Genomic DNA, 12,290 nt, shown 5'->3' with positions numbered 1-12,290 from the left:
CTTGTTTGTCTCTATTGTTCAAACTATATGTATTGTATCATGATGAGGGGAAATAATGTAACCACTTTTACAAAAAGTTCAGCCCTTCTTTGGTTTAGGTAGGCAAGCAACAGGTTTTGTATTTATTTCATAGTTTCATTGCAACAGATTGGTTATATAAAAAAAAAAATCTAACTAGAAGAAAAAACTCCAACTTTAGGCGTAGCCTTTTAAAAAAACAAACAGAAAGCATGCTTGTATTGTATGTGAAATATTGGGCCAGATTTTCAGACAGTGACCCCTGCATATGCATAATGCAAATAACTGAACACAATATTGCACCTTGTTTTATTTGGATTCACAGGTTGAGTCTTGCAAATGTCCCGTGTCCCTGCATTGTGGACCTGCTCAGAAAACTTCTTAGTAACTTAAATTGCAGGTGCAAATAAATTCAGGTTCTCTCTGAAAAGTAGGTCCTTTTAAGGTGTCTCACGTTGGGGACCCAAAAATTGAGAGACCCATAATCATTGGGTCACTTCTGAAAAAGTAGACTCTAATGTAGAAAATGAGCAGCTTATAAACAATTATCTCAAAGTTAAGCTTAGTGATCTGGCTTCAAAAACACCTCTTCTTCCCTCAGAATATTCTGATTTTTTGCTGCTCTAGTACAAAAAGCAGCTGTTTTAAAAATTACTTCATTGGAATGCTTTCCCTTAAACTGAACTCTCTTTTGAAGGCGGCTCCTGGTGGACAAACATCGCTGATGAAAATATCAGATGGTTCGTTGAAATCAGTACCTGCTTCCTCACAGCTTTCCAAACCCGGCACCACTGTGCTGAGAGTATCAGGAGGGGTGATCACTGCAGCCACGACCCCAGCCATGTCCCTCCCGGCAAACGGAGTTGCACAGGTGAGAAGAAGCATTGCTAGTACATGGTCACAGGAACCTAGAAGTCAAAAACAAAGCGTCCAGGAGACGCATACATACAAGACATGAGCACAGGAAAGGAGCAAATGTGATACTTGGAGACACTTTTGCTCTAATCGTCTTTGTCTGTGTGCTTGCATGAGTAGAGCATGAATTTGGCATGGAGTATGCTATGCATGTGGATTCCTCCTAGTTCAGTTGTTCATGACCTCTAATGGGAGGAGGAACTAACTTGGCGCTTGGTCGATGTGTGCACCGACGTACGTGCCTAACCAGCTTTGTGCTGGTACAAAGATAAAAACTTTACACTCATGTCTCTGCTGATGCAGGTGTCTATAATGATATGTAATGTTTTGTTCCTAACCAATATAATATTAAAGAAATAATTTGCTGTTTTTTCCCCATCAGTAACCTTTTTTTCTTCAACGTTATTAGCTCTTATGTTTTCTGACATCTGCTTGTCTTATCTGACATCTGTTCTTGCCCAGTTTTACACTTGACAGGAAACTCAACTAATTTCTGTTGAATTTTTTGCCATTTGGGCATATTTTATCATTTTACCTGTGGACAGCAGAAGAGGAATAAAACAGCACAAAGATGGACAGAAGTCATTGTAATTAATCCAGCTTCTGTTAAAACTTGCGCTGCCTCTCCTTTGAGTGTTCCAGGGCTAATCGTCATCTGTTATCTATTTTGGGGTTTTCTATAATACCCATCATTGTAGTATCTGAGCACCACACTGGTAAATTAGAGCAGCACAGTGAGGTCCCCAAAAGACTGATATGGAGTGATTTGTTCTCTTCATTTTGCAGGTTCAAGGGGTATATGGGTTATATGTATCTCTTTTTGAAATATAGAATAAATCCAGTCATGATGGAAAGGGTTTGTGAAAAAGAAGGATCTTACAGCATGCCCTGAAAGAGGTCAGACTTTGGGTTACTCTCCTTTCAAATACACATAATGACTTTGGGTGAGAAAAGACTGGAAGTTGCAAAGTGCTTAAAGGTCTCTATACAACAGAGCAATAATAACTAGCAGCTGTTACTTAAGTATTGGTCATTTGAGATCCTTGACTCTCTATGAGCTTTTTGGTCTCTACTCTGCTGTGAACAGATCTCCTTGAAGGTGGAAGCCTGCAAGTTTTGTGGTCCTGTGAATTTTCAGCATTTGAAGTTTGACCCTTCTGTTTGTCCCTAAATAAAGTGATGATAAGGCATCCCAGAGTGGCACAGTGAGCCTGAAATAAGGCATTTAAATTCCAAAAGTGTTGGGGAAAAAGAGAGCCAAACATTTTGGGGTTCCCTCTAGGCTTTCTCAAGTAGCGGTGGTCCACTGCCAGTTATATTCTAATTTATGTAATTTAAATAAAGGCTACTGGTAAAAATTTCAAAAAAAATTAAGTTCTATTTTCAAAAATGAATGAGGCATTTAGGAGCCTAGATCTCATTGAAAGTCTTGGGACTTAGATTTCTGTGCGTGTAAGTCATTTTTGAAAATGAGACTTAGCCATCTAAGTCACTTAGGTGCTTCTGAAAATTTTACTCTACCTCTTTTTTTATTCTTCTTTCAGTCCTGCTGAAATTGTAGTACTTGTACTATGAAGGACACGCAAAGTTGTCCTAATATGGTCCTGTCGGGAAAATAAACTTTAACCCCTCTATTGACTTGTCCCTTACACTCCCATTCCCATTGTGTGCTACATGATGTTACAGCTGAGTGAGTGGAACAGCAACATCAAATCTGAAGCAAAAATTGACAGTGATAACTCCAGCAGGGGAAAGAATAGTGAGATATTTGTCATGCTTAGTGGATACAATCAATTTGCAATCAAGTCAGTTTAAAAAAAAAAAAAAAAAGTTGAGTAGTTACTCCTCACCTGCCCATGAGCCGAGTCCCCTGCAATTTTATAGTTTGGGGGGGAGGAGAGGGGGGTGTGTGTGTGTGTGTGTGTGTGTGTGTGTGTGTGTGTGTGTGTCTGTGGTTTGAATCTCATTTTCCTATTTTTTTTTTAAAAGGATTTCTCTCTTGCTGTGTGAAAGATCCACACAAACAAATACACAAAGAAAAAGCGATATGTTTTTCCTCTAATCTTTCAGTTATAATAATCTTAGATGTCACTTTCCACCTTTGCTAGACTCTCATTCACAACACCACCCACCGACCCACAGTTTGTCTCCAAAAGGGAGAAGAGTCAGAGACTCTATGAAGTCCGCTAAGGACGTTGATGTTGCCTGTCTATTTTACGCTAAAGCTGCTCAGATACTGTGGTGAATGGTGGCAGTACAAAACCCTAAGATCACAAAAGGAACAAGTCACACTTCTGTCTAAATTTCTTTACCTACTATTAAGTTACCGGTGTCCCTTTTTAAATGAGTCACCTGACTGAACAATGTACTGTCGCTAAGATGTGGATAAAGGATTAACAAAACCATTATCTGTCAGTGGAGGCAGCTATAAGATGAAACTGACAGAATGTTTTCCCTTTTTCTGCTGATGGATCTAGAGCAGTGGCTCTCAACCTTTCCAGACTATTGTACCCCTTTCAGGAGGCTAATTTGTCTTGCGTTTCACCTCAAGTTTCACCTCACTTAAAAACTGAAATAAACTCTGAAATAAAATAACACACTGTGAAATAAAATAACAAAAGTGTCACAGCATGCTATTACTGAAAAATGGCTGTCTTTCTCATTTTTACCATATAATTATAAAATAAATCACGACCCCCAGGTTGAGAAACAGTGATATAGTACATAGAGCAATATAAAGTCGTCTGCATGAAATTCTAGTTTGTATTGGCTTTGCTAGTGCCTTTCATGTAGCCTGCTATAAAAGTAGGCAAAAACCTAGTTGAGTTGATGTACTCCCGGATGACCTCTGCCTACCTCCAGAGGTACACATACTCCTGGCTGAGAACCACTGCTCTAGAGTTCTGACCAGCCGTGAAGTATTCAAGATTCTTGTAAACTTTTGTGCTGTGCTAACTCATCTCAAAAAGGAGGTAAGCCTCCTGTGTGAATAGGGGACTTGGTTCCTGAGAACATTGTTCGTGAAGTTCCAGTACCAGCACAGTTCTTACATGTATGGTCTGTTTCATTCTTGCTCAGAACTCCAGGGCAGTTGCAGGGAAACTGACCCAAAATGTGTATGTTTTGGAAATATTTTTAAGAGCTTTGCTTTGCATGATAGTATTACCTAAAGACAGTAGGACTGTGGCTAGATCTAGATGCAGTTGCTTTTATTTCTTTTAAATGCTCCTTTCTAGCAGTATGACAACTTATTTTAAATGCTCAGTAAAATAAAACCGCATTTGACACTGCCACGTCTCTCTCTTTAACATAGCAAGCGGATGGTGCAGGTTCCAGTTCATCTTCTACTGTGGGTCCTGTGGCAAAGACATCAGGACAGCAACACCAAATTTGTATAAACCAGGGGCAGTCTGGTTCATCAGTAGCTAATAAAACTGCTTCTTCTACTGTTGTAAGTGTTGCTTCCTTGATGACTACACCAACCCCTGTTTCTGGCAAAGCTGCTGTATCAGGTAATAAACTTCCTTTCTGCCTTTTGTTACTGGAATTCAGACTTGGACTATAACTCCTTCAGATACCTTGTACAGTAAACAGTAGAATTCAGAGCACTTGCATTTTTGAGCTCTTATCAGAAATTAACTGTAGATTTAGCAATTTCCTCTAGTTTCTAAAATCTGTCTTAGTAAAACAACTTTTTGATTAACAGAAAGAAGGTTGCGAAAAGAACAATGAAAAGAACAATTTGAAATTTGACTTCTAAGGTTATTTGCATATTGAGTGTTTCTGGTTGGAGTAATGACTTTAGCTTTCCTTCCATTAGTAGTGGTTAGTGAGGAATCTCTGTTTTGATGCCAAGTTTACTTTCTTTTTACAAAGATGCATCCCACTTGTCCAAGTACATGGTTGTCTCAAAGGGAAAACACCAAAGAGATTTGAACACTAATACTGCAGACATAGGACAGTTTGTACCCAAACCATCAGTTCACTACCGATGGCTTGTATTTCCTTGGCTTAATAATTCAGTTAATCCTAAATGCAAAACATTTTAGGAAACAGTTTTTTTCTTATGCATCCCAGCACATTTAAGGTAGTTTCATTTTATTTTTTAAAAAAATGAAAACTTTTAGTTTTGTGCATTCTTAATTGAACTTCAATTACCATCCAAATGCAGCTTGACACAAATCCTAATTAGAAAGAAAACTGTCATCTAGTAAATAAGGAAGGAGTCATTCACCATTTTCTAACATTAAAAAATGTAAAAATTAAGAATTGGAATAAATAAATGTGTTCTAAGCTAGATAATTGCTTAAATAAACATGTATAGATATAGTGTATTCTCCTGGTTAGCTGACAGAAATACCAACTTTTTAGTGTAAAAGCTATACTTAGTTGCAAATCAACGTTTTAATAATTATACCAACCAATGAGAATGAACTTTAGGAAAATTGAAATGAAAAACTAGATTAAAATTAATTATTTAAATCAAGGTTTCCTTCCTGCTTACTTAAATCATGATAAAAATGATTATTTAAATCAATCCCCCTTGTAAATATGCTATATGCTCCTATTAGCTTTGTTTCTCAAGGCAGTCAGAATTTATTATTAAAGGGCTTGGGAGACCCAGGTTCAGGTCCATTCACCACAAACTTTCTGCATGACCGTGGGCAAGTCACTTAGTCTCTCTGTGTCTTAGTTCCGCATCTGTATAATGGGGATAATAGCATGACCCTGCCGCACAGGGATGTTTTGAGGAAGACTGTGATGTGCTCAGCTCTACTGTAATAGGAGCTATGTAGGTAGAATTTAGTTTACTTCATTTACAGGTTATGTTTATCAGATCCCTAAGAATAAGTTCAGGAAAAATATCAGGGGTAGTGTGTTACTCTGTATCCACAAAAACAACAAGGAGTCCAGTGGCACCTTAAAGACTAACAGATTTATTGGAGCATAAGTGCCACCGGACTCCTTGTTGTTTCAGGAAAAATTTAAGTCAAGACTTTTGTCTTATTCTGTCAAGAGTCCTTTGTGCTGAATATCTTGCCTTGTTCTTTTAAAACTCTATAGATATTAACACAACACCTCAGTCTCTGTTTAAGATTACTGTATTATTTATAGGTTTCAGAGTAGCAGCCGTGTTAGTCTGTATCTGCAAAAAGAAAAGGAGGGCTTGTGGCATCCAATGAAGTGAGCTGTAGCTCACGAAAGCTTATGCTCAAATAAATTTGTTAGTCTCTAAGGTGCCACAAGTCCTCCTTTTATTTTTGTGCATTATAAATCTCACCTCACAAATATCAAAGCCCTGTGCAATATAGTTATATAATGTGTCTGAGTGTGTTGGCAACTATCCAACTCAGCAAAAAACTTGTTTAACAATTCAGTGTGAGCATGGGCTTGCTAAGAGGATAGCAAAGCACAACTTATACCATCCTATTTCATGCAGAAAGAGAGAGAAATATTAGGGGATAGATTGAACTAAGCATTGTTTAAAATGTCTCTTTCCCCCTTCTTTTAGGGTTGCTAAAGATCCACTCAAACCAGTCTAGTCCCCAGCAGGCTGTGCTGACGGTACCCAGCCAGATCAAACAGCTCAGCGTAAATACAGCATCTGGAGGTGTTCAGACTATACTGATGCCTGTGAACAAAGGTAAATGCAGTGGAGGGCACTAGATGGTGTTTGACGTAGCAAAGAGCTCAGCCATTCTTGCCGTACAGCAATACAAGGCTTACACACACCCATGAAGAAAGCATGTAGTGGGTTTCAGGTGTTCCCAAGCTTTCATGTTGCACATACAATACAACTTGTTATCAAGGGTTATTAAAATTATCCATCTAAAACAAGGATGAAGCACTAGTTGGGAAGAGTATCTAGAAATATGCAACACATCATTTTTATTCTTTTCCTGTTGTCCTTCAGTGATACAGTCGCTGTCTACCAGCAAAGTGTCTGCTGCAACTGCTGTAACTGCAGCTAGTACGGTTGTACCCATCCCCTCCACAACATCTGTCACTAAAGGTAAAAAATGAATGTCACTTGTCAGTAGCACTCTCAAAGAAATTGATTATGCCTGAATGAACATGTCTGCCGTATGGAAGTGTTCTGACCCAGTTAATAGATCCCATTGCCTTTGGTTCTGTTTTCAACTGTGTCCATCAATTATATTGTAATAGGAATAGAATCTAGGGGTTGGAAAAATGAACAAAGACACTATGCCCACAGCATAGTCCATGGGACAGACATATACGGAAGAGCATAAAAAAACTTAGAAGATACTTTGAAAGGTTCCCATAGCTAGTAAAACTTGAATGGTGCCAACCCATCACTGTGGAAACGTGTGCAATGCTACACTATTCATAGTAGAGTGTATTAATCAAAGCATGAGCACTACCCTAAGAATGGTAATTCAGTGGTGGAATCATGTGGCAGTGCTTCCCAGCAACACTAAATGTCAATGGCTGTGCCATCCCAGACCTTGCAATTGACAGAAAACCAAGGGACGCTTGCAAGCAGTTCCATTGAAATTGGATCATCCTACACAAAACCCACAAGCACCTGATGCTGCAGACACCTGATGCTGCTGAATATTTCTTACAAGAAGATAACTAAGTGTTTTTGGGTATGGAGTGAAGCTGTATTTCAGTCTCTCTCTCTCTCCACTGGATGAAGGATGAATGGCCAACAGGGCAGGGTTGGCTTGTGCTGAAAGTGTAGAATACACACACAAGGTGGGGTTGCATTGCCAGATGTGTGAGGAGAGCTCATCCACACACGCAGGTTTTTCCCCGTTCAGTACCAATCTTTGGAATGTGGATGTGGGTATTCCAGGTGGTTTTAATCATTCTTCCCCACCTCCCTCCTGCTCCCAAATAGAGCTGGTCTGATCAAATGCATAGCTCTAGTTTTACTGCACTCTGAGTTTTATCAGGCTTTTCCCAGCTGACTATCAATGACTCTGTCATTTTAAAAATTTGTTCTGTGTTTCTCTGAAGTTAAGATGGACCCTGATTCAGCGGGACAGAACTGCAACTCTCTGGTCTCCCAAGATGGTCAAGCAGCAGTAAAAACAGAAGAGAGCTCAGAACTTGGAAATTACGTTATCAAGTAATTGTTCTTTCCTGTCTAAAGAGCTATATGGTTTAGTCTTTGGGCAGGTTATAAGACAGTACACAACATTATCAGAATGCTGGCTGAGGAATCAAGTGATACATTCTGTAGCATACTATAATCTAGGTAGTCTGTTAGTTGACATTCATTTTCAGACCTCAGTTACATTCATATCTGCAAGATATAGTATTAAAATACTGATTTTTATGAATGGTCTTGTACTCAGAACAGCTAAAAATTAAGCTGTTTAATGGTGCTTAATCATTTTTGGTATTTACTATGAATATCATTTATTCACTCATAATTCCCACTGCAATTGCGTGTTCTGATTAATGCTGGGCTATGATCCTTGGAATACAGCTGAAAATAATTGGGGAAGTGATAATTTGATCATCCCTCAATTTCTTTTTTCTTTAGTCAACTCTGTTCATGTGTGCATGTGTGTTACCTCTCTCTATGTTTGTCTGGTTGTGAATATTATTACTCACATATTGCTGTAATTGTCAAGAGATCTTTCCACATTCTAACTTGGGAGTGGGCCTGGGGATGTGATATCTGATTCCTTGCGTCTTAACAGCATTTGCACTTCTGACATCGTGGAAGAATCTGGGGACTTTTGTGATGCCATCACAAATGCTTTTTGGAAGCTCTTCATCCAGAGTTTGACCAGCAAAATAACTTTCTGTAGAAATCCCTGAATGGAGGAGATCTCCCTTTTGCTCACAATCCTGCCAATAACTTACATTTTCCTGTTACCATTTTTTAAAATGTCATAATACACTCTTACTCTGGTGGAGACTTCCTTGGGAATGCCAATATGTAAATTAATCAGAAGCCAATATGCTCTTTAAATTTCACCAGTTGGTCTTAAATAACTTCAAGGAAATACTAGGGAAAGATCAGATTTTTTAAAAAATTTTACTGGTTAAGTTTGTACCTAAACTTCTACATGTTCTGCTACCAATCAGTTGTCACGTCCTAGTGTTTATCAAACGTGCTATCATGTGCCTGATGTTCCCTTGTCTTTCATTGTAATAAAGCAGCATAGGAGAGAGATACGAGGACCAGCAGCATCAAAGAGTTTTATAAAGTATAAATCTTGCAATACTGTTAGTACATTCCTACTGTGAGAACTTACAGAAATATCATCTTGTTATCGGACATATTTGAAGCAGTGGTGTCATACAGCTACTGTACTGTTAGTAGACATTGCTGCAAGGCCTGTTCATGAGATTCCATCCCAGCAGGATGCAAACCAAAAAGGACAACGACTGGTTTGAGTCCTGATCCTGGTGGGTGGAACTTTATGCCCACATTGAGAACCCATTCGTTGATTTCAGTGGGACTGCATATAGGATTAAAGAGCCATCTATGTGCATACCACTGTAAAATCAGGGACTGGCATGGAAATATTTATTCAAACCAGTGTTGATGTTAACTCATTTTTTCAGGATTTTTTTAAATTGATAATGTTAGAATCCTGTATATCTGATTTATCTCTTCTAAAAAGTAATTACTCTTCACTGTGATCTTTATCTTTGCAGCATAGAACATTTGGAGAATGTCCAGCAACTTTTAACAGCAATAGTGAAGAAAGTTCCATTAATTGCTGAGAAAAGTAAGATGTATATGAAAACAATCAGCTTGTCGTTCTTATAGCACCAAAGATGTGCATGGCACTTCACAGCTGGGAAAATTACACAAAACAGAATGAAGTGAAACCGCTGCCTCAGAACGCTTACTTTTGGGTTTTGTTGCTTGCAAAATACTTAGGATTTGGCTGATTTAGATTCCTGCCAACAAAACATGGCCTGCTTTTGGCAGTTACTGAGAGCTAGTCTACACTACAGCTGTAAGTCGACCTAAGTTATGCTACTTCAGTTACGTAAATTACGTAACTGAAGTCAATTTAACTTAGGTTGACTTACTGCAGTGTCTACACTGTGTTGTGTCAATGGGAGATGCTCTCCCACTGACTTCCCTAACGCTTCTCGGGGAGTTGGAGTACAGGAGTCAACGGAAGAGCGCTCTGTCATCAACTTAGTGGGTCTTCACCTGCCCCGCTAAATTGACAGTGCTGCATCGATCTCAGCACTGCCGATCTAGCCGTAAGTATAGACAAGCCCTAACATTTGCTGTCTTGCCTATATGAGAGAGACAGGGTAGTTCACACTAGAATATTGGTACGTATCTAACCAATGATGGCAACTTTTAGGCAACCATCAGTCTGTTTCATCTGTCATTGATCAGGAAAAGGTCCTTTTTAATTACACACCCACACACCACCCATATATGTGGTTGGGAAACATGCTACTAATGACGTTTCCCTAGTAATGAATGTACTTCAGTGAGGAGAAGCTGCTGGAGACTGGAAAGGACAGACTGAATAAAATCAGTAACTTGAGCAAAATGGTGGTAGTGGGTTATGCAGTAAAGCTTTCATTGCTTCTTATTTTAGGAGTCCTATATAACACTCATGGATCTGCTGATGGGGAGTTAATACCCTCCTCCTAAATTTGTGCCAGTAAAAACTTCTTGAGATGTCCTTTGCTTTATTGTTGCATTTTCTATTTCGTGTTTATATTTCTAATTGTTAGCCAAATAAGTGTTTTCAGAAGGAAATTACTTCTGACAATAGCAAAGCACCACTGAACTTCTTCAGTCGCATTTTGTCTTTTGGGAATTTAAAACATGGTTGGTCTCACATGTGTCAGCCTAACTTGACAAAGAGAGAGAGTGATTGTACAACTAAGAACGTATGTGCTGTGTGCAGGGAATGCACCCACTCTTTGTAAGAGCATAGAATTCTTTGTGCTGTGGGGACTGCACAAAGAGAGCCCATTTTTCCCATTCTCCCAACCAAGCACAATGTATCCAACGAAAACCTTTTTGGGGTTTTCAGAAATTGCCAGCAGCAAAGTAGATTAGATTTCATAATTTATTAAAATTTAACTCCAGTTTTTTGGCTGTGCTCTCTTTAGGTGAAGATGTCAGTTCTTTCCGTGCCAGTTCGCTGGAACAGTATTACAGTTGGAATATTGGAAAACGAAGGGCAGCTGAGGTAATCCGCTCTTTACATGTTTGATAAGCACTGGGGAAACTTGTGCATGGGGAAATCTGGAGCTACTCCACAATTCTTAGCTATGACAAAAAACACTCTGATATGTTGGAAATGGAGGCATGTTTCACAATAATATGCACTGGCTTCTTTCCATGTAGTACCCCAATTTACTGTTACAGAATTAATTAAATGTAAATAGTTCAATTTTCAATTTGTTCAATTTTCAGTTGCTTCAACTTAAAATCTTTTTGGAATATTTTTAAATTGCTGGGCTGTACAATATAATACAGTGTTTGCATAGCCTCCTTCTTACACATTGTCTCCATATGCCATCATTGTGTGGCATAATATTGTCTCTAATTTCTCCCAATATATTTTCACTATATTCTCAGAAAGAACAGGAGTACTTGTGGCACCTTAGAGACTAACAAATTTATTAGAGCATAAGCTTTCGTGGGCTACAGCCCACTTCACTGGATGCATAGAATGGAACATATAATAAGAAGATCTATATATACATACAGATAAGTTGGAAGTTGCCATACAAACTGTGAGAGGCTAATTAGTTAAGATGAGCTATATAATTAATATTATTCTCCTGCTGATAATAGCTCATCTTAACTAATTAGCCTCTCACAGTTTGTATGGCAACTTCCAACTTATCTGTATGTATATATAGATCTTCTTACTATATGTTCCATTCTATGCATCCAGTGAAGTGGGCTGTAGCCCACGAAAGCTTATGCTCTAATAAATTTGTTAGTCTCTAAGGTGCCACAAGTACTCCTGTTCTTTTTGCGGATACAGACTAACATGGCTGCTACTCTGAAACCTGTCACTATATTCTCTATCCCTGCCTGTGACTTTCTATTATAATTGCTCTGTATTGCATTCGCTCTTTGAAGGAGGACTGAGTGAGATCTGTTCTCAGGCAGAGCCATTATTGAACTAGATTCTTAATTCATTGTGGAGAAATATTTTATATAATTGTTTTGGAGCTATTTTTATGGTGTTGCAATTGCATTTTCCTATTGTTTACATAATTTTTCTCCCTTGTTGCTATGTGAAGGACCTGTATAGGAAACAATGAGACTGACTAGATGTAGCATGGTTCTGGTGCACAGAATTAAACAGGCTGCAAAACAATAGAGATACTTATTTCCCTCTAATGGCTTTCAGTTTCTGTGATCATAG

At 38.6% G+C, this 12,290-nt stretch overlaps 1 protein-coding gene across 1 annotated transcript in view; it reads left to right on the top strand.

Moving 5' to 3' along the window:
• Positions 1–12,290, top strand: part of YEATS2 (YEATS domain containing 2) — a 77,328-nt gene that overhangs the window by 46,170 nt on the left and 18,868 nt on the right. Inside the window, 7 exon segments of the mRNA XM_038416303.2 lie at positions 716–889; positions 4,247–4,445; positions 6,446–6,577; positions 6,848–6,946; positions 7,921–8,032; positions 9,580–9,653; positions 11,017–11,096. Of these exon segments, the coding sequence (XP_038272231.1) occupies positions 716–889; positions 4,247–4,445; positions 6,446–6,577; positions 6,848–6,946; positions 7,921–8,032; positions 9,580–9,653; positions 11,017–11,096 (870 nt within the window).

Source organism: Dermochelys coriacea, chromosome 9 (assembly GCF_009764565.3).
Source record: "Dermochelys coriacea isolate rDerCor1 chromosome 9, rDerCor1.pri.v4, whole genome shotgun sequence".
Taxonomy (NCBI): Eukaryota; Metazoa; Chordata; order Testudines; family Dermochelyidae; genus Dermochelys; species Dermochelys coriacea.
Note: the sequence above shows the minus strand (reverse complement) of the source record. Positions and strands in the feature narration are given on the sequence as shown.